We start from the raw sequence: 25,737 nt of genomic DNA on the forward strand, positions 1-25,737 counted from the left end.
GACACCTGGACGAAGCAGAACCCAAGCGGAGGGTTAGATGTTAGAAACATCAGTGCTAATTGCCTGCTTCTAATGGCTGTGTAGGGGAATGTTCTTATTCACAGGAAATACCCACTCAAGTGGGGATCATAAGGCATCAGAAACTTACTCCCAGATGGTGCAGGGAAGTATTTTTGTGCGATACACACTGTTTTCTATAACTTTGCTTTATGATCGTTTCAAAATTAAAAAGAATAAACAAAATAAAATAAAGCCAGAGGGGGAGGGTGGAGTTTAGTGATGGAACACTCGTGTAGTATGCCCAAGGCCTAGATTCAATCCCCAGTCCTGCAGGAAAAAAAATAAAAGTTAAATGTTGTGCTCAGCATGATGACAAAAGGCCAGGCATGGTACTGCACACCTGTAATTCCAGCACTCAAGAAGCAGAGGCCTGCCAGTTCGAGAACAGACTAAACTACATACTGAGTTCAAGGGCAAGTTGAACACAGAGTAAGACCCTGTCTCAAGAATCAATCAAACAAACAAAAAATTTTCATTAGCCAGATCTGGAGGAGGAGTTCAAAGCCAGCCTGGACTACAGAAAGCAACGTCAAACCAAACACCTACCAAACCAAACACCCAGTCAACTTCGCTTCATGCCAGAGGGGGCCACCAGGTGGAGTCCTTGGATCGGAGAGCTGGCTTTATTTGATTGGCCCTTTTGCTGAGCCCCCGGCTGGCTGCACAGAACTTTGAGATGCCGGAGAATGGCTGTGATATGCGACTTTCCATCACCCTTGCTTGTTCTTACTAAAATGTCCTTCTATTTATTTAATCCTCCACCTCTTTCTACCTTCTTTCTCAATGTCCACCCTCTGCTGCCTTAGGCACCCTGACATACCCCAATCTGACATAAGAAGCCCTCTGACCATATTACCGATGCAAAATCAACAGACAGTGCTGTCCCCAAGTTCAAGGACACATTCCTTCCGGCTACATTTAGACCGTGTTTTCCTTTAAGTTTTAAAAGCTCTGTCCACTTGCCTTCCCATTAACAGTGTGTCTTCTATACAAGTGAAATTCTCCCTAGACCCTGGAAGAGTCACACAGTGTGAAGTCTGCCTTGGCCTATGAGCAGTGGGGATGTTTCCTGTGAGGTGCCAAAGAAATTGGGGATAAAGTCACCAGAATGTCACCTCCTGGAAATTAAGTTTTAAAATGTACATGGCTGTGTCGGTCACTTGCAGAGCGACGCTCTTGGGCAGAAAGCCAACCTCCTCCCTGGGCACAGGAATGGAAGCAGTTTTGCCAGTGTGGGCCTAAGGCAAGTCACTTCACCCCTGTGAGCCAGTGTCCTGTCTGTGCAGTGACCCATTCAGAGATGACCCATGATCCTGTCACTTAGAACGAAATCTATAAACATATCCTGCCCAACCAACTTTAGAGAATCTTCGTCTTGAGGTTGGGCCGTTTGTAAACAGACAGCCTGTGTGGTCAGCCCCTTTTTACGTGGTGGCATTTTGTCCTGAGCACTTTGTCAGTAGCATCTCAATGTCCCACCCCACTGGGGAGCCCGGCAGTGGGCTGGCCGAACCACAGCAATGAGGGCAGTTGCTCTCAAGGCGGCCTGGTTGGCTTCTTGTAATTGGTGTTCTTTCAGATACAAAGGGAGGGTTTTTCTTTCTTCCCCCTGATTCAGCTGTAAGCATCTGCAACTGCAAGGTCTCAATGGACAAAGAACTGGTTTTTATTAATATCAGGTTCTAGGGGCTAACATGGTGCCCTGCACCAGGAGTACTTAGTAAATTGCTGGCTTTAATTAGGTGTCAGTCTCCTGGGGGAGGTGGACTCCTTACGGACACTTTCCTAGTCCTGCTGACAGTGTCCCAAACATATGCCTTCACTGTCTTGCTTTCCCAACTCTGTCAGTTTGTGCTCGAGGTGGACTGTGTCCCGCTGTGTGGCCGGCCTCCCTTCCTGATTGCTGCTCATCTCTCTCCCTTTGGCACAGAGCTCCAGCCACCTTCTGCTGCTCGTGCCCGTCTCTGGGGCCACCGTGGAGGCACTGATGAGCACCAATGCAAGGCAGGCTCCCCAGAGTCCTGTCCTGGGAGCAGCAGAGCCAAGAAACCCACCCAGGAAGTTTGCTGTAGGGGCTGGGCTCTGGGAGAGATGGTGGTGGCCTTGTCATTTGTCTCATCAACTGGGGAAACAGCCTTTGAAGAGAGAAGGCACTGCTGCTGCGCAAACCACATCCAAATTTAAAGCTCACCCCGGGGTTCCCAGGCCCTGCCACAGCCTGCCTGAAATTCTGAACCCCCCAAACCCGGGATTCCTAAGACAATGTCCTTCACTTGCTTTTGTTTTATCCTAAGTCAGTTCTAGTTGGTGCATCTCCTCTACCTGCAGCTAAAGGATGCTAAGGAGTACAGGCTTCTGACCTCACGGAAAAGCCATGCTAGAAATCCCACAAGGCACGTGACCCACGGGTGCAGGGAGTTCAGTCCCTGTACAACAGACAAGCTGTAACCCAATTAAATCATGCTCTGCTGCTGCCGGTATGAGGCTCACACAGCGATGCTGACCTTTTAGAGCTTTCAGTGATAACAAACAGCCGGCTGCACGTGTGCCCTAGGTTTGCCGCGACCGCTCTAGGATGTGGAGGGCTCCCCTTTGACAGAGGGAGGACGATCCCATACCTGGGAGCTCGACCCTTCCACTCAACTGGGCTTTGGTGGCCCAAAGAGGATCTCTTTGCCAAAGGACACCATAGAGTTGGAAGCTTGGCATTTCCCCGTTACTTCCTTATGTTAGCATTTGCTAAAGCTTAGAGGAAACCTTCGCCCTAATGACAAACCGATTCGGAGCTAAGCCTGATGATACACGGCCGTATTCTCAGCACTCTAGAAGGCTGAAGTAGGAGGAGCACAAGTTCCAGCCTAGCTTGGGTAGCTTAGTGAGATTCTGTCTCAAAGTTAAAAAAAAAGGATGTGGCTCAGTGCAAAGGCTCCGGGTGTAACTGTGAATACTGCAAACAAGACAAACAACAGATCCCCAAACCACAAAGCGATGTCCATTTGACCTACTGGCCAGCACCTAGGTTTAACGTTTTGTGCCTTGCAAAGAAATACAGTCTCCTCTGCCGTGGATGTTAACTCTTTTATTAATTTAGGGTTAACATTGTTTTTGCTTCGCTGATTTCTTCCTCGGAGTTGTGGATTCAATAGACAACTGCTGGGCTCTGTCCAGCTCACAGGTGACAAGGCAAACGCATTACAGTCAAAGAGGGAAGCAGGACACTATGGAGAGAGACGAGGTCGAGAAAATTTAAGGCAAATGTTACTCCCCTATTGACGGGAATTGATCGAGCAGATCTGTGCATTTCAATGAAAATATATGAAATATTTGTCAAAATAATTAACGTCGGTAAAAATTAGAACACGTAGCTTATAAAATGCCTACACGGGTTTGGCAGAAGTAAATCCAGCTGTGTCACGTAGGCTTAGACTATACATAGACACAGGACAGCCACCTTGAGAGCAAGTCTCCTGAAGCACGGAGGCCACATGTGTTGTAAAAGCAATTCTGTAAAATGGGAGGGGATGGATGACCAACGACTCGTGGGCTGGCTTTACGTTTTGTTAAGAGGAACTGCTTGTGATCAGGGCATCTTTTGGGTAGCCCCGAGAGCTGCCTTTGGACCCTCCTCCGAAGGTTCTGCATCAGGTCAAGGTGGTTGTTCAGGCCCAGGAGACTCCAGAACACAGGAGGACAGCTCGGCTCCCTCAGAGGAGAATGCTGCAGAAACAGGGAGAACCTTCCGATCTGGGTTTGGCAGTGGACTTTCTAAGACGCTTCTGCAGTTTCCAGAGGAGCTGGCTGCGTAGAAACTGATTCCATCCCCAGTGGTCATGTGTTTTATGCCCCGAAATCTATTTTATTTACAGTCTGACCGATCGGTCCCCCAGGCCGCTCAGTGGCAGGCAGCAGGCAATGCACAGGGAGGTTGCTGGAGCCTTGATCACGAAGGAGGACAGCCCAGGGTCCTGCTGGCTGGTCTGCTAAGATTTACACCCGAGTCGCACAACAGCACGGGAGGAGGGCGATCCGAGATGCCAAGTATCTTTGCTTTCTGCTTTGGTCTTGAAGATTCAGTAAACTTAGGACCTGAAGCTGGAGCTGTAGATTCTCCGAATTCATGTTGTTACCATGTTGAGCTTGCCAGGAGACAGCAGGCAGCAAGCTGGACAGCCATCACTGCTTTAGGAGCACATCCTTCAGGGCCTGCCCCCCAGCTTGGGTGCCTGGAGGTGTTGAGGGAGGACCTGGCCCCCAGGGAGATAAAGCTGTCAGATGCGAGGCACCGCCCCTGGAACAGGCTCTGGTCAACAGTCTGGAGGAAGGTGGATGGACAGATGGATGGACAGGAGGGGCCCTGTCCTCTGCGGGCAGCCGGTGCCTCTACCCAGCCAGGAGACATGTGCGGCAGCAGAATTGGATGAAGAGCTTCCGTTCGCAGAGCCGGTTGGACTTCACCATCTCGCAGAAGGTCTCATCAGCTGGGGGAAGGAAGAGAAAAGTCAGACTTTGGAGACTGTTAAGATTGAGTTGTTCCACACTTGCTGGACATTGATTATGTGCCACACAGAGGACATGCAGAGTCCCCTTCCTGCGATATGCCTCCCTGGAGAGGTGGTTCCTGGTACACAGGGGGCTCTTGGTAGGTGTAAGAGATAAGGGGGGTGTGGGTTCTCCAGGATGGGCCAGTGGGGCCCTTGGTGCACATGTGGACCTGTCGAAGGGACACTCCAGACAGGGAGGGGAGGGGACAGGATGCAGTGGGGACATCAAGGCAGACAGACAGGTCTCAGTAATGGAAGAGCTGCAGGTGAGGGGACCAGCAGTGGGTGCTGGCGCCTGGGCTACTGCCTTGTCATTAGGAAGCACAGTCATTCGTGTGACCTTGGAGCTCTGTGGCAACCCCACTTTCTTGGGTGGGTACACAGCCTAAGCAGCTGACTTCCTAAACAGGAAGCCTCCTGGCTTGTGAAGGAACATAATCCCATAAACCAAAAAGAGACCCACAACAAGGCAAAGAGGCCACCTTATACTTTGTCTTAGGCAGGGCAGTGCCGGCTCATGCCAGGACACCATGGAGCCTGTGGCTTCCTGCTCCTGCGAGTCAGTATGCGGTCCCCAGAGCCAGTCCCGGGGGGCTGCTCCCTGCCACCTGCTGAGCCATGTGGTCCTGCTACAGCCCACCTGCTAAGACCCCCGGCACCAGGTCTCCAGGACAGAGTCTCTGCCAACCCTTCCTCTTGCCTGGAGTCCCCAAGTTGGGCACTGTCTTTTGTCCCCTTCTGAGCTTGTTTTCCCATCCTGTGTCCCCCGCCCCATCCACCTGGAGAACCAGGGCTTGTCCACAGCCTGGATGTGGGTTCTCTGTGTTGAGCTCGGATCCCTGTTGCTGAGAGTAGACCTCAGCTCCCGGTTCTGTCTTCTTAGTTCTGAGGCCGAGACCCTCCAGACCTCCTGGCTTTGATCCCTGAGGTCAGACCTCTCCTATGGGGAGGCTGCTACTGGGGCCTGTGACGTGAGGGTGGGAACGGCACAAGAGCGAAACCATTTTTAAGAGTCACTCAGCAAACTGACAAGCAGTGGCTGGGCTGGTGGCTACGATGCCTCCCTAGTCAGTGTGTGAGAGGCCTCTGGGAGCCTTAGATGGTCAGTCAGGTCAGTCAAGCACCCCACTTCAGGGGCTTGCCATGCTTGTTTTCTCTTTGGACCACAGGCCCGTGGGCTGTGCTTTCCTGGCCGTTGCAGAGGTCACGTTGGTGCTCACCGTTGCTGCACGTGAGGTTGCTGATGCACGAGGTCCCCAGCTGCATGAAGCCTGCCTTGCATCTGCTGCAGTTCCGGCTGGAGCCCTCGCAGCTCAGGCAGCTGTCGTCACACCTGTGGGGAGATGCAGGCTCCCGCTGAGGTTTGGGGAGAGGCCTGAGCCCTCTGGGGCCCTGTGCAGAGCCCTCCTACCTCCTGCACATCACTCCTCCCCTGCCCTGGACCCTCAAGGTTGGTGCTCTGTAGGAGGCTGCAGCCGTGTCCCCCAGGCTGCCCCGAGACACAGCTCATGCACTGGCATGTCCTTCGCCCTGTCTGACCTCACTGTTGCTCCAGGGGGGCAAAGCCAGTCATGGCCAGATGGCAGGAACGTGGCCAGAAGTGGAGGGAAGGGCAGGCCTCCAGGATCCTTGTGTCTCACCTGGACACTGGTGCCTACCCTCCCCCAGCCCATGAGGCTCCCAGAGCCTCCGGAAGCCGCCTGGCTGCAGTGGCTGTAGGGGTGGGGTCAGGGCCAGACTCTACCCAGGGAGGTGACAAACCGGAGAGTGGAGCTGACCTGAGGATGGAGTATCCCTGGCTGCCATGCCCCCTACCCCAAGGAGGTGAGGGTGCCCTTACGCTTCCCATCCTTCCTGGATAGTCCTGGCCCCGGGTGGGGCCCAGGACTCCTGCTAATGCACAGTACCATGACTCGGGACAGGCTGTGTACCAAGGCTGAGGCCCACGGCCAGGAGTTTCACAGGAACATATGCTCATTGACACACGGTCTGCAGTGGCGGGCTGAGCAGCTGGGGTGGAGGCAGGGGGCCCCAAGGCTTGAGCTACTTCTCTCCTGGCCCTTTACAGAAACACCTCGCCCTGGGACCAGTGCCCTGCCCTGCACCTGCTGGCTTGTCCAGCTGCAGGGACCAGGTGTCCACTGTGCTCCCATACGCTGCCCAGCTTGCCCACGGCTGCCAGTTAAGAGGAGATCAGGCCCTGCAGGTGGAGCTCAGAGGGTGTGCGCAGGGCAGGAGCCGGGCTCAGCGACGCCTGAGCCTGCCCTGCGGGTTCCGCACTCAGGACAGAGGCCTTCCACCCCCCTGGGTGGTCTTCAGCACCAGATCAACAACCAGCCTCCTCACAAGCGTCTTCCGAGAGCACCCCTCCCTGCCACCACGGGAACTGATATGGCCAGGGGGCTCCGCTGCTGTACCCCTCAAACAGGATGAGAGGTTGTTTTTTATTCGCAGTTTGCCTGAGGATTAGAGCAGGGGGCTTGGGGGCTCATGGGGGATCCTACTTCCTGTGCACTTTTCGCGGGGGCACTGGGGTCTGGCTCCTGTCATGTTGTCTCCCAATACAAGTCCTTGCTCCTCCTGATGGCCCAGAAGCGGGCCCCAGGGCCACCGCACAGGGCATGATGTTTCACTGTAGGTGTTCTGGCATCTCTTATAGACACACACACACCAGTGTATGGCAGCTGGGACTGAGCCTAGCCCATCATGGATGTTAGCTGTCCAGGAGGCCCAGGGCCCGGCACTCCCAGGCTGAGGCTGAGGGTTGCTTTGGCTATGAATGACTATGGTGTGGAGAGGGCTACACAGAGAAGCAGTTGGTGATATCGTCCTTTCTCGTTCAGGTACAACCTCACCAAACTAACCGGGGTAGCAGGTGTCTCTGTTTCCTATTGCAGCATCACAAACTGCCAACAAAATCATTTATAGCTCAGCTCCCAGTTCTGTAGGCAGAAGCCCCGATGGGCTCAGCTGGGTTTCTTTGCGTGGGGCCTCCTGGCTCAGGGTATGATGGTGCCCTGCCTGGGCTCTTACCTAGAAGCCTGGGAGAAGAACCCAGCATCATGCTGCCCTAGAAACGGGGTTATCTTCGCTAGTGCTCATGGCCCCTGCTTCCCAGGGTTACTGTGCTGGCAGCTGGTGTCTTGGGCAGGGGCTTTCTAGATGCCTCTGGTTCTGTTGTACCTACTTCATCCCCAGAACAATATGCCAACTTTGCCCTGCCAAAGGCTGCAAGGGCAGTTGGGCGTACAGCCACCTTCTCCCCACACTTCTGTCAGGGCCACTCCCATCAGGAGTCTACACCCCACACCCAAGAAGGGCTTGTGGAGACGGCCCATCTCCTGTCTCCTGATGGCTGGGGACACCATGCCCTCTGGGTGCTGCCCAGTGGTCTGGTTACCATAGCTGTGGGTACATCGGCATCCCCTGGAATCCAGGGCATTTGACAAATGGAAGTGAGCGTCCCCATTTAGTTCCAAGTTCTCTGGGCTGCCATTCTTAGTTTAATTATCTGGAAACCAGCTGGCCGGGGAAAATAGGTTTCCTTCTTACAGCTGTGCTGGGGATCTTGCACAGGACTCAGCTGGCCGTGAGGCAGTGATCAGTTTCTCCCTGCAAATCAGCCTCCATAGAGGAGCTGACCTTGCAGACACAAGTGCAAGGCCTTGGGGTCTTTCACTGGCTCACTGTGCAGCTGTTTGTTTGTTTGTTATTTTTTGGTTTTTCTCCGGTACCGGGAACTGAACTCACGACCTTGCGCTTGGCAGGCAGGCACTTTTGCTGCTGAGCTAATTCCCCAGCCCCACAGCTGTTTGTTTTTAAGGGAATCTGGGACAACCTGGAGCAGTTCTCAATGTGGCCTGGGTGCAGACTCCGTGGACAGGTTCCCCACTGGGAGCAGGAAGCTGAGCATGGCCCCCCACCCCTCCTGTGTTCCAAGTCTAGTTCAGAAAGGTCTCTCCCTCTTTCCCTCACAGCCCACCCCACCACCACAGCTGCATTCCACTGTCACCTGCAAGCTCATTGCTGCTGTCACCCTGAGCCCTGGGTCTGGGTTATGATGTTTTGTCATGGGGCAATTGCCAGCAAGACAGGGGGACCAAGGCCCATGGCTTCTCTTTTAATGGCCAGTGTCCAAAAGCAAAAGGAAATACTACATGGCCCAGAGACACCACATGCACACCTGGGAGGGACGGAAGAGGAGAAGGTTAAAATGCATGTGCACCGACTGCACTGGAAGTGGCTTTACAATAAGAAGACACTTAGCGTTTTTAAACTTTTCTCTAAATACCTGCCTGAGAATTGTTTTAAACTCCCAAGTGTGGTGGTCTTGGTTATCAACAGCATGAAGGCATCTTGTGCAGTGGCATGGGTGAGACCAACCTGTGCAGCCTACCACAAGGCAAGCACCTTGTTATTCTGTTTCTTATCCCATCCCAACTGTTCCCTAGTGCCTGGCACACAGTAGGTGCTCAACAAATACATATGCGTTAAATAAACAAAGGCATGTAGGCTACCAACTAGCTCGTAACCTTGGCAATCATTAGCTGCAGGCACCCCATTCTTGGCAAATGGGTCCCTGTCTACCCACCACAGCACAGTAGTGGAGTGACATGCTCCCCAGGTTCCCCACAAGGTGCCACCTTACACGGCTCTCTGGCCACTCCACCACCAGATGTAGCAGACTGCCACCTCCGAGAGTGCAGGTCGGAGCCCAGAAGACTGTACCTTCGACACACTTTGTGGGGAAAGCCGGGCATCTCCTCAGGGTAGTAGCCCTCGCTGCAGGCTGGCACACATTTCCAGTCTTGGAAGTAGAAGTTTTTTGCACAGTGAATACATTCTTCTTTGCTGGGCCCTGAGGGTACAGGAAAGAAGCGGGGGTCAGGACTGATGGTCATGCCCTGGGCCTGCTCCAGTGCCGGTGACAACCATGGTGCTCTTCAGATGCCTAGGCCACCTACACAGCTGGCATGTCCCACACGCTCACTGACTCCAAGGGGGTGGCCATCACCACTCCCACTTCCTGGCTAGGTCAGCGGAGGCATGAGCTGGTCTCCCTGGAGAGCACACTTCCACCTATGCTGTGGCTGATTCCAAACACTTCCTTTCCCAGCAGGCTCAGGCCCTCCTTCTGCTGGAGCCACTCATCATCCTCAGGGACAAATAGAGATGTGCTGCAGGCATGGAACACACACACACTGGCTTTCAAAGTCTTGGTAGCCAAAAGAATGCAAAATAGCTCAAAAATATCAATGCATGCTGTCTTAGATACATTGGGGTAAGGAGGATTTGTCACTAAAACTATTTTCACCTGTTCCTTTTTACTTTGTAAGATGTGGTCACTAGGTGTATTGGTTACTTTTCTCTCATTGCTGAGACAAATACCTGATGCCCAAAATTAAGGAAGGAAAGATTTATTTAGCTCACAGTTTGTGGAGGTTTCAGTCCATACTCGGCTGGCTGCAAGACAGAGTGGCACACGGCAGAGGGCAACAGGTCATAGCGGCAGAAAACAGCAAAAGCAGCAAGAGCAGAAGGGAGGACCAGCCAGTTAGCCTCTCCCCCTCCCTTCTATTGTATGCAGGCTACCTGCCCCAGGGCGGGTGTAGCACTCAGACCGCCAGTCCCAGCATTGGACCACAAGTCAGTCATAAACTCTAGCAACCCACCCCATGACTGCGTGAGGCTTTGAGGGGACATCCAGACACAAACCATAACACTAGGCTAGCTAAAGCTGGCATCTGCGATTTGCATTTATGGCCTGCGTTGTGGTAGTTCTAAGGGCAGATGCTGTGGGGGATGAAGTGGGGAAAGGGAAAGAAGAGATCTTTAGGGAGGTGATGAAAGGTATCTGGTGTGGGTGAGCAGGGCATTTTCATAAGAGAAAACATGACTAAGGTCTTATGGGGACAAGTGGCCTGAAGACACAAAAAATTTGATGAAGGATCAAGAGGTATGGAAAGGGGGGCGGGGTGCCTATCGTCTCAGCACTGTGGGAGGCTGAGGCAGGAGGATGGTAAGTTTCAGGTCCACTTGGGGAAGATTTGTCACTAAAACTTTCTCTTAGTGAGATCCTCTCTTTTAAAACAAAAGTCTGAGGTTGTAGCTCGGTGCGAAGGCTGTAGCTCAGCGATGGCAAACCTTTTAGAGCTGAGTGTCCAAACTCCAACCCCAAACCCACTTATTCATCGCCAAGTGCCAACACTGCAGTTAAACCTGAATACTGAGGTTTTGGTTTAGAAAACAACAACTCATACACTAACATCTTTTGTCTTAAAAGAAAAGGTGCCACAGGTACTCCACCACTGCTGTAGGGTCTATCCCAGGACCACACAAAAGGGTGCAGGGAGGCGGAGGAAGCCCCAGGACTTGGCCTAGAGTCAGTGAGCTTGTCAGCCTCGGTCAGCCTTAGTGGCCTGTGAGGGGAGGGCATGATCTCAGATGCTGCCATGGTTTGGGTGTGGTGTAAGCATGTTCCCATGTGCTTCATGGGCCCACGTATTGGGAGCCTGGTCCTCAGTGAGCTGGTGCTGGGAGGTGCTGGGGCCTTTGAGGGGTCATCACCGGCCCCTCCCCTTCTCTGGCTCCTGCCACTGTGATTCCACATGCCACAAGGTCCTCCCTAAAGCTGGGCCTGTGCTGGGACCATGCTCTTAGACCTCCAGTACTGTGAGCTAAATAAGCCTCTTTTCTTCATAAGTGTCCAGCCTCAGGTATTTTGTTATAGTAACAGAAATTGGAATAATAGAGTTGTTCTGTGTTAGTCACAGTCCCCTGACCCATTTTTTGGCCTCCTTTTAATCTGAGTGTGATCTTAGACTGTGGTCTGACACCTAATGCAGTGATAGCACCTCTTCCTGGAATAACTAGACTAAGGTGGGGACGCTCTGTGTCAAGGAAAGAGCCTTTTCATGGTTCTGGGGCCCTGGGGGTGCAGCTAAGCTCCTCCCGGGAGAGCCTGGAAGAAGAGGCCCAAGTACTGTGAGCTGGAGGCAGAAGTGGGGCCCTCTGGGGTGATGGGGCCTCCATAACAGACCAGAGCTTCTGTGAGAGGTCCTTCTTCTGCATGTGGTTGGAGAACTGGCCCCGACCCACTGGGGATTCTGTCTGGTTTACACTGTCGATGGGCAGTTAGTTGGTCTCAGGCGTTGGCCACGCTCTAATCTGCATGTTGATCTCCAGGGAATGCCTGCAGCCAAGGTGACCTGAGTGCCCAGTGCACTTGGAGGGGCTGGCACTCTGTGCTGGACCCCAGGGCCTGAATAGCATGCACCGCTGTGCCTCTCCTGGCTCCTGTCCTCTGGAACCCTGTCACTGTCCTTCCTTCAACACCAGGGTCCTTGATGCCTGAGGAGCCTCTGTGGGGTACAAGGATGCCTATTCTTGTTTGTACTTACTTTGAATGAAATTTTTGTTTGACTTTTTTTCTTTTGGTGCTCAAGGGCTTGCATGTGCTAATCAAGCCCTCTACCACTGAGCTATACCCCAGCTTCAGAGCTGCTCAAACTATTAAACTGAAAAACCTCAGTATGCATGTTTGGAAAGGTTGTGTTGAAACCTGTTAATGTGTGTAATTAATACGTGATAATTAGAATTTATAAAACATTGGTTATAGGCTGGGGGCACAGCTGAGTGGTAGGGAGCTTGCTCAGCGTATGTGAGGTCCTAGGTTTGATGCCCTAGCACTGAAAAAAAAAGGAGATTATACATTCAATTGGAGAAGATGATGAAGAAGCTCTGGAGGTGGATAGTGGCGACAACTGCCTAACCAAGTGGATGTCCTTCAAGTGTACACCTACAAATGGTCACAGCAGGTGGTTAGCAAGAGGGTGGACGATGGGTGCCAGAACACAGTTAGAGGGGGAACCAGTTCTACTGTTCTGTAGCTCAACAGGGTGACAACAGCCAAGAGCAACCATTAAGTACAAGAGAAATATTACCATAAAAACGATAGTATTTAGGGGATGGAAATACTAATTTCCCTGATTTGATCATTACACACTGGATACATGTATTTCATTACAATACTGCACCCCCTAAGAAAGGACAACTATTATGTCAATTAAAACATTTTAGAAAATGGTTGATACGGTAAATGTTATGCTGTGTGCATTCTGCCACAATAAAAATGCTGATTAAATACACATTTTCTAAGCAAACTCTTTTCAGAGCTACTAAAACTATGAGTTTTATGACTCAGTCGAAGTCTCTCCAGGATTCCATTAAGTCACAAATCTTTCCGGCTTTCACCACTTTAGAAGCGCCCACAGACGGAACAGCGAGAGCAAAATGGTTATGCTTCTGCTAAGCCACCATGTTGCATCATTCATGGGGCCCAGAACAAAGGGAAAAAAGCAAGAAAAACATGCTGTCAAAAAGCAAAAAAAACCAAAACAAAACAACAAAACACCATGTTGTCAAAAAGCAAGAAAAACATGCTGTCCCAGGTATGAAGATAGAAAACATTTTCTTTGCTTCTAGAAGCTCTCTCTGGACCTGTCACGAGGTTTTTTAATTTGCTATTTCGTGCTGTGCTTCTGCAGGCACAGGATGCCCACGTGCCAGGGCTGACCCTCATAGGGGCCTAGGACATTGCCTCTGCAGGGCATTGGTCCTCAACCTAGCATGCAGGCGGCTGCCAGCTGCCAACCAATGCCCATTTCTTGGACGGGTAGGTGGACCCAGTGTGAGTCTACTGTGTCAACCAAGGGTGCCCAGGTGATCCACAGGGGTTACGACTTCCATGCTAGGAAGCACTGGGCACTGGCACTTGAGATGAACAGAGGCTCACTCCCATGAGGTCACCTACTGAATGTGCTAGGGCACTGTGCGCTCAATGCCACCGGCGCTCATGCCTGACCCTGACCCTGACCCTGACCCTGACCCTGACCCATGACCAAGCCGAGGCTCCAGGGCAGGTGGTAGGCAGCAGGTGACACTGCGAGTGGAAGGCAGAAGGTGGGGGCCAGGCAAGCTTAAGTGTGCAAGGGGCAGTGAGTGGGCAGCTGAGAACTGGTGCTTTTAATAGGACCCGGGACTGATGTGGGACAAGACCTTTGTTTCCAGGTGACGTGGAGTGGGGAACAGAAGTCTGCTTGTGTTCCCAGAGGTCAGGAAGAAGCCAGGCTGGAGGGCACAGAGGCATGGAGAACACGCCTCTGCACCCTGTGGAGCTGAACGCCAGAAGGGATGAGGAAGACACAGATTGAGATGAGAAAATCTACAAAGGACTCAAGAAAGCTGTTGGCTGCCCGGCAGTCTGGACAGTTGGAGAAAGAAGTGAAGTGAGTTACTAAAATAAAACATGCCTGGATGTTATGAATTCAAGTGGCTCTGACATTTAAATAAGTGAAATCTAATGCTTCTTAGACAACCTGGGTTAAACAATCCGTCAAAGAAGAGTAAAAGCCACAGAGGAGAAGACAACAAGGAAAAGTGCTAGGAAAGCTGCCCAGCGGCCCCCAGTGGGAACTCTTCCAAAACCAAGCCCAGCAGCTTCCGCGTTGTCCCAAAAGGGTACGGGGGATGCCCACCTCCCACAGCTGGCCTGGGGGCAGCGCTGGGGATGCTGCCGCACCCTTGGCTTCTCTGGCACGTTCACCCCTGGCAGCACAGCTGACAGCTACACAGGGCCCAGAGAGCTGTGCTGCAGAGGGCTGCGTCCAGCCTGGGGCATTTCCAGTGAATGGTATCGTGGCGCCTGTGACTTCAAATGTTAGTGCAGCAGAAACGCAGTCTAAGGTGGGTTTGTTAGAATGAGCCAAAGTGCCAGGGGCAGGAAGGAGGACTGAGGAGGAGACGTCACCTGAAATGTGTCCGAGGCCACAAACTCAAGGTGCGTTTCAATCAACTTGTGCAGATGACTGCAAAACGAAGCCCAATCAAATGAAAGAAATCTCTGATATATTCCGCATAGAAACCCTGCCTGGAGACATCTGTGCTATAATCTTCGTGGGGAATTATAGTGCATGTAAAATTGTTTATAGCACACATTTCCTCTTTGAATAAAATGTACAAGATAAGTGAAGAGTGCTACAAAGAACTAAGGGTGTGCTTTAAAACGTCGCCATCCCCACCCGGATCCATCCTTGCCCATGGTGGAGGCTCCGTGGCTTCATGGTTCCACCTTTCAGTGCAGTTTGGTGGTGAGATTAGAGCCCCAGGTAAGACTGCCTTCCAGCAAGCAGCCTGGGCTTCCCAGCATCAGAACCAAGCCAGTCAATGGCTGCTTTCCCACGGGGATAAACGGTGCTTAAACGTCCCTTGCTCAAAGAGAGCCTTTGCATTTTTTTTGTTTTTGTTTTTGTTTTCGGTACTGGGAATCGAACGCATGACCTTGTGCTTGCTAGGCAGGTGCTGAGCTAAATCCCAAGCCCCTTGCATTTTTTGATTGTCTTTTGTTTTCAATTTAAAAATAGGGACATACTAAATTTGCCATTTTAGACATTTGTTTTTTCACAGCACTGGGGATTGAATCCAGGACCTTTACATAGGACTACATCCCAGATCTTTTTCTTCTCCCTCCCTCCTTCCCTCCCTCCTTCCCTCCTTCCCTCTTTCTTTCTCTTTCTCTCTCTCTCTCTCTCTCTCTCTCTCTCTCTCTCTCTCTCTCTCTCTTTCTCTCTCTCTCTCTTTCTCTCTCTCTCTTTCTCTCTCCTCCAGGCAAGGGCTCACTAAGTTGCTCAAGCTGTGTTCAGTTTGTGACCCTTCTGCTTCAGCCTCCCATAAGCTGAAGGTCACAGGCACACACCACCACACTCGGCCATGTTAGCCAGTTAAGTGTAGAGTTTAGTGACATTAATGCTGTGCAGCCATCACTACCGTCCATCTCTAGGACATTTTCCTTCTTTCCAAATTGAAAGTTAGTACTCATTAAAAAATAACTCCTCCTTCTCCATCCCCAGCCCTGGGAGGGCCTTTGTTTTTATAGTCTTTCTTTTTCTTTTCTTTTTTTTTTTTTTGTCTTTTTGAGACAGGGTCTCCCTATGCAGTTCAGGCTGGCCTTGAGCTCTCTTTGTAGCCCAGGCTGGTCTTGAACTCGCAACAATCCTCCTGCCTCAGCCTCCCGAGTGCTGGGATTACAGGTGTGCACCACCACGCCCGGCTCTTTTTCTTTTCTTCTCTCCCTCTCCTTTTTTTCCCTGCAGTGCTGGGGACCACACCTGGGGTTCTGTGCATGCTAGGCAAACCCTCTATCACACCTGTAGCCCCTGGCTTTTGTGTTTCGATGCTGTAATAAACATAGACAGCCGTAAGAAGCTTTCATAGTATCAAGATAGCCAGTCTTGGTAACTCTGGTTGTAACTTTCTAAGGAAACAAAGGCCTTTGCAGGCCATGAACTCACCCACACAGGTCCGGCAGGTGGAATGGCATTCTGTACACTGGATCAGCTCAGAATCAAAGTAGGTGCCTGGTTCACAGTCTGGAATGCAGCTGCCCCGTGCAAGACTGTTCAGAAGAAAAAGAGGCGAGTTCCCACATCTGTTTCAAAAGTCTAATTAAATTCTATTTTGTCCTCAAACACCTTTCTGGGAGGAAATGAAAGTTGCTGAAGCATAGTGCTTTGTGTCATTGAAGAATCCCAGCCAATGGGAGCTGGCAAAGCTGTCCTGGAGCTAGCTGGAGATCCTGGGCTTTGGTCCTGGTACAGGAGGCCAAGGCCTCAGGCTCTCTCCTTCTCTGTGCTGGCTTCTCTGCACTGCTGTGTCCAAACCCAATCTGAAGCCCAAAAGGAGAAATAGAGCTTGTGGGGTACCACGGGAGCCGTGCTGGCGCAGTCCTCTAATCGGAGTCCCCCTAGAAGCGTCAGCATTTGCAGTGCGGGAGGTGTGCAAAGCGGGTGTCAGCCACAAGCCTGACCCTCAGGCCTACGTCTGTGTCTGCTTCTCCCGTGCCGGAAGACTTCTGGGCTCCACTGTGAACTTGAAATAGAATCTCCTTCTGGGACCTGGCAGGCCTGCTTGATGTGGCTCCCACCTTCCTCTTCCACCCCATCAGAATCCACCCTCTCTTTGCTCCAGCCAGGCAACACCGGGACACAGCCTGAGCTAGACCACCCACGCCCGGTCTGGCTCCACCACTTCGCAGCCGTGCAACCCCACGCAAGCCAGCAAACCTCTCCACACCTCCACGTCCTCCTGCTAACTGGCTCCTATAGCTTAACGGTGCTTGGGGCGCTCACTAAGCAAATACATGAAACTGTTGTCTGGCAGAAATGTCAGCTACCATGATTTCTTTAGTTTCCAAGATTATACTGTATCTGATGCACACATTTTAAATGGGTTTGCCACTAAACATATCGAACAGGTGCTCTGGGGTGCATCTGTCAGATCTTGGAATCCTTCTGTCGTAGTGTGATTGATAATTAGAAATATATATTTGGCTTTTCATCTTGCACACAGCTCCTAAAACCTCTGGAATCAATGCAGTGGTAAGTGTCTTTTCCCGCACTGACAAGAGGACTGACAGCTGGGGGCTCCGGCTAGCCTGAGGATGGGGGTGGGCGGCCAAGTGAATAAACCGTATAACCAGAGGGGTGGAATTTTCAGCCCTAGGACCCCAACCTCAGAGGAGGGGAGAGGGGCTGAGGGTTGAACTGAACACCAAAGGCCAATGATACAATAACTCAGGTCTCCACAGTGGAGGATAGAACCCCAAAGGACAGAATTCACAGAGCTTCCAGGTCAGTGATCAAGAGCATGCTTTCCTGGCGGGAGGGCGATATGTCCCCAGCCTCACAGGAACGCAAGCTCTGGTGCTCTGGACCCTTACAAACCTCGTCCTGTGTATTCCATCTGCTGTTCACCTGTTTCCTCTGTGACACCCTTTATAATAAATGTGTAAAGATACGTAAGACCTTTCCCTCAGTTCTGTGAGAAGTATAACAGTTGAATTCAAGAAGGTTGTGTGTAACCCATACTTCAGTTAGCAGGGAGGTATCTGCAGGCTCGCCAGCCCGCTGCACTGATGCTGGATACCCACCCAAGGCTCATCCTCATTATGGTGCCAGGCCCGTTAAGCGGAGCTGTTAAATCATATCTTTAATAACGGATGCTCCCCGGCGAGCCCTGCCTGAGTTTATCCCCTAAAGAGATGGATGGCTGGGATGCAGGAGCTCGACTGCTCTCTCACTGCTTTACCGTGACAGCAATGATTTGAAGTCACAGCTTACGAGGATATTGGGCAATAAAAGGAAGCTTGCTGTGGATTATGGCTGTGATGTTTTCAAAGTCTGCATGCTTCTCTGAAATACCACAGCCGGAACCGCTGGTCCTAGAGCGGTCCCAGTATGGCCGCTGCCCTAGAGGCACTTTCTCCCTAGGACCCATTTCTAGAACCCAGGATCTGACTTTCTGTCCCTCTACAGGAGCCAGAACAGGCTCCCTGGGATTTGCCAGCACTTCTCTGCTGGGAAAAGATTTCCATGGAACAGTCCCTCCTCGACATGTCAGTTACCCCAGGGATGAGGGTCCACAAAAAGAGGCAACAACTACTCTTAGGCTGCCTGGCCAGCAGGGTATGGGACACAAAAGCCACGGCCACCACCTGAATGCCTCCTTCCTCTTCCAGCTGTTTGCCTTTAGAGGACCAGTTCGTCCAACCTGCTTTGACCAACCAATAGGTTTAAGTGACAGCAGGTGTCACGGGTCACTCTGGGGGTCCTCCTGCAGACTCCCGGGTACTTGGCGCTCTCTTTCCCCGCAGGACTCTGACCTGGAAGAACGGTCTGGCTGAAGGCAACTTCACTGAGGCAGCAACCTACTATGCCCTGGGGAAACTGCCCATCTCCCTGTTTACATGGATGTCTTCAGTTGCTGCGAAGATTAAATGAGTTCACAGCGGTTTCTGCGGAAGACTGGTGCCAACATGCAGTGAGGCAGGAAGTGATGAGGAGCCATTGCATCTCCTGGGGAAATACTGGCCCCTCAGCTTCCCCTGTACTTACGGAAGTTATTATCTAAGGCACTGGGAGAGGCTGGGCCAGAGAAGTGCATAGCAGCCTCATGGGGTCTCGCTGTGAAAACGGTACCCTGTCTGGACCTGCGGTGCCCCTCGCCTAGGAGCCTGGCGGAAGCACAGGTCTCAGCGTTCACCCCGAGCTGCCGCATCACAATCTACCCTAGGCAGGAGCCCAGGTGATTCCTGGGCTCCTGTGGGTGAGAGGCGCTGTTTTGGCCAACCCCTTGTCTCCCTGACTCCCAGTGCAGAGCACAGCATGAGGCCCTCTGCTATGGGAGTGTCCCCAGGATGATTTCAACAGAGTGCTTTCCAGAGTTCTAGATAGTCACTGCTAATGTATGCTTGACTGCATTAAATGTACTTTGGTTGCATTCAGTGGGCTAAACAAACAATTCAAAATATCCTAAGAAAAAGTTATTGACTTAGCTGGGCATTCTAGCACATGCCTCTAATCTCAGCTATTCGGGAGGCTGAGGCAGGAGGATCACGAGTTCTAGGCCAGCCCAGACAACTTAGTGAAAAGTTGCCTCAAAATAAAAGGAGTGAGGCGGGTAGCTCAGTGGTGGGACACTTGCAAGGCTCAGGTTTAATCCCCTGTAATGGAAAAGAAATTAAGCCAGGCAAGGTGGCATATGTTGTAATCCTACCACTCAGGGAGGCTGAAACAGGAGGGTCACAAATTTGAGTTCCGCCTGGGCAATTTAGTGAGACCCTGTCTCTAAAGAAAAAAATGAAGAAGTTTTTGGGATGTAGCTCAGTGTGAAGGCCATACTGCAAAACAAACAAAACCAACAACAGCAACACTCGCACATTCTCTGGGTTTCAGGGGTGGGGGCTTACCTGAATCCTTCCTTGCAGATAGAACATTTCTCGGGTTCGTCCGTGCACTTTTTGCAGCTTGGGTGGCATTTAAGGCAGTGTTTCTGACCTGGAGAAAAACAGAAAGATGAGAAGAAGGCAGCATGGTGAGAATCCAATCCAAGCTAGCTCAGTAGGACAGCTCTTCCCAGCGCTGACTCTGGCATGGATCAAGCAGTAATAAAACAGCCAGAGGCCACGTCCAGACCATGTTCAGGTGTTGGATCACAGGCTCTCAGCTCTCCTTTCTGGAGTAAATTAAAGTTCCATAAGGCTCAGAAGTGATCCCTTTCCCAAGGAGAAATGTTCTGGTTCTGCTCACTGTAACAAGAACTGAAGCCCCTTCCTGGCTTGCTGAGTACAGCTTAATCAGGTGCAAATCTTTATAAACCTGACGGTGGCCTGGATGCTGCTGACCACCTCCCCCGACTGCCCCCTCCAGTGAGTTCACAGGGGTCTTTGCTGGAGACTGGTGCTGACACACAGTGAGGCAGGAAGTGATGAGGAGTCACTGCACCTCCTGGGGACACTCGGTCCCTCGGCTTCCCCTGTATTTACCTAAGTTATTATCTAAGGCACTCGTGTTGGCACCTCACCAGGTGCCTGGAGGCTGAGGTCTGCTTGTAATATCTTAGGCGCAGCCTCCTGGGGACCACAGGCGGCATCAAATGCACGCCGCTGGTGCTCAGCAAGGACCGAGGTGGATGATTCTTGCCTGGGAAGGGAGGGGAATGAAGACGCCTCTGCTCTGAAGGACTTCTGGCCCGGGTGTTTGCAAAGGCTGCCACATGTGTCTTACTTCACTTTCTGGTTCCCCTCTATGGAGTCTGGTTATTCGATCACTTTATATGTCTTAAAGACTGCCCAGCTCTTTTTCCCCGGGAGTAACAGCCTCCCTCCTTCCCTTCTTTTGTGAGAGGAAGAAGTTCTCACTATGTACTTCAGGCTGGCCTGGAACTCATGGCAATCCTCCTGTCTCAGCCTCCTGAGCGCTGGGATTATAGGCATGTGCCAGCACACCTGGCCGTGAGCACTGTCCCTCTCCCCCGTGAAAGGTCCTTAGTCAGAACAGAGTACAGGAGAGGCCGAGGGCCAGCAATGGTCTCCCAGAAGAGGGGAAACCAGCCCGGACAGGGGGAGCTGACTCGTACATCCTCACGCCCACGGTCACGTCACTTACTTTCATCAGCATAAAACCCAGCAGGACAGACGGTCACACAGGTGCTCATCTCCTGGTGATGATAGAACCCGCGGCGGCAAGACAGGCAGTGAGTCGGGCTCCTGCTGGAGCAGGTCTCACACCCCTTGTGGCATCTGCGACAGCGCCTTGCTGCTTTGTCCCCGAAGTAGCCCAAGGGGCACTCGCTCACACACTTCCTGTGGAACAGACACGGGTGAGGGCCTGGCCTGGAGCGCACCCTGTGTGGCCTCTGGCCCCCATGCTGGGCTGAGGTAGGGCAGCTGTGCAGAGGAGGTTCCTAAGTACCCCTTGGAGGCTTGAGGGTTAGGCGAGGACACCTTTGCCTTTGGGAAGCGCTGGGGATGTTTGGCTTTCTACAGGCACTGTGATGATGGTCTTTCACTTCTGGAACTCCTGGCTGGGGCAAAACCCTTCTGTGGGTGCCAAGAGGAGCCTGTCTCATGGGGCAGCGAGGTGGGCTGTGCTCAGTGTACTCTCTGGGGACCCCAGGATACTGGTTAGGCCATTCCTGCACCTCCGCTGGGCCCTCGTGGGTGTGTCAGTCAGCAGCTTTCAGGGCTATCACCCAGTGCCCTGTCTGGTCACCCTGGGCTGCCGTGGGAGGGTGTGCGGCACATGGCCGCTGATAAATGGGGGAATACACAGCCAGGTGCTGCGAGGCCAGCAGGAAAGCGGGAGAACATGGTGACAGCAGCAGCCAGACCAGCTCAGGCCCTGCCACAAGTACACACGGCAGGCAGGCTCAGGGGGGCCAGCCAGAGCCGGGGCTATCAGCTATGTGCCCGGGGCTCAGGTTGGATCTGCCAGTGCCCTTCCTCGGGGTGCATTCGGCCCCACAGGCTTTCTAAGGAGCTGCCAGGAAAACCCCACACTCGGCCAGAGGCTGCAGCCCGTCCAAGGGGCACCGCAGCCCAGCTGGCCCTGTGGGGCTGACGGTGCGGGGCCCTAGAGTCACCTTTGTTTCCGGTCCCCCTGTGGGCAGGCCTGCATACTCAACGTGGTCCGTCTCTGTCTCACAAGTGGATGCACGGCCTTTTATAACCGTGACCACCAGAGCGACACTGCGTCTGATTTCTCTGTAGTGGCATGTATTACTTGTGCGATTAGAACAAAAATTACTAAAATAAAAAACATCCACAGTGGTTCACTTCAGTGTGATTTCTTTGCTGGGGTACTGTGTTAAGTCCCAGCCAGGCCATCAGGCTCTGTTCGAAATGGGCCACCTTAGTGCTATGCTGCGGGGCTCCGGGGTGTGCGGGCGGCAGCCCCGGCCCTTTACCTGCCAGTCTTGGCGCTTCCCAGGCTGAAGTGCACACAGTTCAGGCACTGGTCTGCGTTGGGGCCGTCGCAGCCTTTGTCACCACACTCCGGATGGCACACACCTTAAAGAGACAAGCATTTCCTTTCATCCAGAGAGACGCTTTCTCCATCGAGCCCGGTCCCCTGGGTCCCTGTGTCAGGGGACTGCAGTGGGTGGGTCCTCAGGAGCGGCCATCTGCGGGGGCTGGATGGCTACACCATGAGGCGGGAGCAGCGCCCCCGGGAACACAGTCACAGCTGGGCGCAGAGTCTTGCCTGGGCTCTAGCATCAGAGGTGGACCAGGTGTGTTCAACCTTTTTGCTTAGACATTGTCTTGGACACATATAAAATATATAGTGTAGTCAATTTATACAAGGAATACAACTTCTTCTTACAATATTTGTTATCACGTTAAAAATAAAAAGAGGACAAGAAGCCTGTGGGCTACCGGTTAGACACATCTGTCAATAGCATGATGAGCAATACAGCCAATGATGGGGGTGGGGACCAAGGCCAGGGAGAGATGGGGACCAGGCGATCTCAAGGGATTGGGGAGAGAGGGCGAGGAGCAACTGTGTTAGGCTCCTTCCTTTGTATCAAGTCCCTGTGCAGGGACCAGCCAGCTCTGTCATTTCCGTTGTGAAGGACAAAACAATGCAAGCTGGGTGCTTCTGAGCATCGCCAAGTGTGATGACGCAGGCAGGATTAGTGGTGGTGGTGGGGTGAACGTGCCCTGTGACAGTAAGAATGGATCCCAGAAGTTCGGGACCATGAGGAGCAGCCGGCACTGGGCAGGTCTGGGGTGGGACAGGGATGTCCTGACAGTGTCACTGGGGTGTGTGAGAATGAGCTGCTCCATGCGCTGGGCTCCTCCCCACGGATTTCTTTCTTGGCCTTCCTTGCTGTGGCTCTCTGTGGTGGCCACCAGTGTCTTCCTTCAGTTCCCCGATCTCCAACTGTGGTCTATACAGAGAACCGCAGGCGGCTCAGTGGATTTCAGCGGACAGGTCCTTCTGGGTCATCCTTCCCCAGGTAGGGACAAGGACGAGCGGGCTTTAGATGGCCTTCCTCTGGCTGGGTGGGGCAGGGCTGCAGGGTCCTCTCTGTCCTGTCCCGCAGAAGGGACACGGCTGAAGCCGCCCGCCTGCCTGCAGTGGGGCTCTACCTCCTGGGAGGAGGTGGCCCAGGCGAACCTCTCAGATGGCTGTCAGAGGACACAGGGAGGGGCTGAGCAGGGCGTTAGGAAGCTTTCTGAGTCTTTGGAAGGGAAAAAAAAAAACAAAGCCTGCAAAATTTGGGCTGCTGGAAGGGTGGGGAATGAGCTCCAAAGCCAAGGGGAGTTAAAGTGCTGGCCACCCGCATTTCTCAGGGCCCGGGAAGGACAACAGTCCTCCTTCTCAGCTGCCCACAATGGGTTTTTGCTGAGGCAGACAAAGCCCTCTTCATTCATGCGCGAGGTCTCCAAGCCTCTCCAGCGTCAGACTCGAGTTATTCTCCCTCCCTCCCTCCCTCCCGCAGGTTCACAGTTGTCGCTCTTTCCCACGTTTTCAGTCTGGGTCCCGTGTGCCCTGTTCCTCCTGTGAAACCCTCTCTTCCTGGGATGCTCTAGACTCCTGCTCACTGCTGGCCTCTTCTGTGTTCTAGACACGCCCCATTTCCACAGCTCAGCCCTGAGCCAACTCCCCTCCTCCCTCCACACCACTCTGCTCTCCTGGAGTTCACTCTCATCTGCTTGGATTCGGGTCCGTCTGATTCCAGGTCACTTACAGGGGAAACCTTAGAACTTCCTGCTCCATGATGCCGTTATTTTTAATTACCCACTCACCGAGCCGGAAACACAAGAGCTTGACCTGTGACCCAGGAAGGCAGCAGGTCTGTCTTCCCTGATAAAGTCAGTACTTTCCTCCACCATAAGGAGGAGACTGGGTATGTGTGTGGGGTTGGGGGTGACGTGGAGATGACAAGCGAGTTTCCCCCTCTTTCTAAGCACAGGCTCCTCAAAGGCAGGATGTAGTCCAGCCTGTTCGCTGCTATTCACCCAGTGCTTGCATGAACATCTGGCACAGAGCAGGTGCTCTCAAGGCTTTCAGATGAAAGGCGAGTGGACGGAACGTGGGAATGCAGATGTCCTTGCCGTCTGCATTCAGAATGTCCTAGATGTCCCATGCATGTCACCCCGGGCCACCACTCCCACCCTCTCGGGGCCTCTCTGCAGTGGGGAATTTCCCCAACAGTCCCACCAGGAGAGCCTCTTGCCATGCTGGGGCCCACCCACAGCGGGGACAGCAGAACTCCTAGATGGCATCAAGGTCACCGGAAGCACCAAGCTGCCAAACGGAGAAGTCAAGTTAAGACAGAGCCCGGCCAAGAGATGAGGCTGCCTAGAAAGTATCCGCAAACAAACCTCCCAGCATGTAGCTCTCTGGTTGAACTGTTTGAAAAGACAAATATCCAGTCCAACTCTCCCATGAAACGTTCTGAATTAAATCCACCCGGCTGGCCGTCCACCCGTCCTGTCCCAAGCACTCTGAAGAACGTGCGGGTACAGCTGTAACTCATCTCTGCGTAAGCGCCGTGCTTTGGTTTGCAATCCGCACGCACTTACGACTGCTGTTGCCATTCCGCCTTCCTCTCTTAGCACAAAAGCTCCTTTCTCCAAGACCAGCCTGGGCTGGCGAACAGCAGACCCCACCCCCGTGGGTCAAGCAGCACAGGCTAGTCTGAAAACCCCACCTCAGATCCTCTGAAGGAGCAAATTCAAGATTTAAAAAATACACAAACACGTGCTAGGAAAGTGAGTTGAGAGCTCTCGACAGGCTCTGGCGTTCCACGTGCGGAGCAGCGGCTGAGGCACAGGTGGATTTAATAGGAATTGCCAGGTTTTTGCCATTCGCTCCACCCAAGGAAAGAGCACGGGCACCTCCTGTAGCACTGTAAGCTGGAGCGGGATCAGAACTGGTGGCTGACTGCAGAAGTGCTAATGCGAACAACATAACAACAGACTGCTCTCATTACAAGTTTGGCCTTTTTTTTTTTTTTCTTTTTCTTTCTCTTCAGTATTGGGGATAGAATCCGGGGGTCTCTGCACTTAGTTATATCTCCAGCCCTTTTAAAGTTTGAGACAGGGTCTTGCTAAGTTTCCAGGTTGGAGCTGAACTTCCAAACCTCTTGCCTCAGCCTCCCTGAGTACTGGGCTTACAAGTGCGTGCAATCATGCTGGCTCTCCTGATTGATTGCTGTGTGACCTAAATGAGTTGCTTAATGATTCCAGGCCTCTGTCCTTGTGACTAGAGTCATTGACTAGAGCCTACAACCCCACACAGTTCTGCTCTGGACACAACTCCTGTGTATCTGCAGAGCTGGCTTAGAACCCCGTCTTCCTGTGAGGATGGTCACACTGTCCATGGCCGCCCTCTGCCCTGTCCTCTTCCTCTGTTCTGATGAAGGCTTCTTTCCCAAGGCCCAGGCTCCACTTCTTCCCCATGGCAGTTCTGTCCTTTCTTACAGGAACCTGCCTTGACTTCCCTTCCAGCATCCTTGAGGGCTCAGCATGGGCCGGCTTGCTATACCCACCCTGCCTGGAGTCACCCAAGTGCATGCTACAGGTGCAGACTCCTAAGCACCGCGGGCTTGCAGAGCCCCGGGGGCACCTCCACCTCCACTACAGCCACCAGGCAGCTCTATCCCAGCAGACTCAGTAATGTAGCCACTGAAGTCTTCCCTGGGCTCCACCCTGCCCACCGTGGCTGCTGGCTTTTCCCCTGCCGGAGCCCTGGTCCCCAGGCCCCCTGCTCTCCAAGCTCTCCCCATCGTG

At 52.7% G+C, this 25,737-nt stretch overlaps 1 protein-coding gene across 2 annotated transcripts in view; it reads right to left on the bottom strand.

The window, feature by feature from the left end:
• Positions 1-3,119: 3,119 nt before the first annotated feature.
• The window catches only part of Pcsk6 (proprotein convertase subtilisin/kexin type 6), a 129,930-nt gene continuing 107,312 nt past the window's right edge, over positions 3,120-25,737 (bottom strand). For both annotated transcript variants that reach the window (XM_013512589.1, XM_013512588.1), the window contains 7 exons: positions 21,903-22,005; positions 20,603-20,799; positions 19,405-19,492; positions 15,950-16,053; positions 9,330-9,459; positions 5,822-5,934; positions 3,120-4,538 (listed from right to left, as the gene is read on the bottom strand). In XM_013512589.1, coding sequence (XP_013368043.1) covers positions 4,441-4,538; positions 5,822-5,934; positions 9,330-9,459; positions 15,950-16,053; positions 19,405-19,492; positions 20,603-20,799; positions 21,903-22,005 — 833 coding nt within the window. In that variant the 3' untranslated portion in view covers positions 3,120-4,440. The remainder of the gene's footprint in view (positions 4,539-5,821; positions 5,935-9,329; positions 9,460-15,949; positions 16,054-19,404; positions 19,493-20,602; positions 20,800-21,902; positions 22,006-25,737) is intronic.

Source organism: Chinchilla lanigera, unplaced genomic scaffold (assembly GCF_000276665.1).
Source record: "Chinchilla lanigera isolate Chin_1 unplaced genomic scaffold, ChiLan1.0 scaffold00015, whole genome shotgun sequence".
Lineage (NCBI taxonomy): Eukaryota > Metazoa > Chordata > Mammalia > Rodentia > Chinchillidae > Chinchilla > Chinchilla lanigera.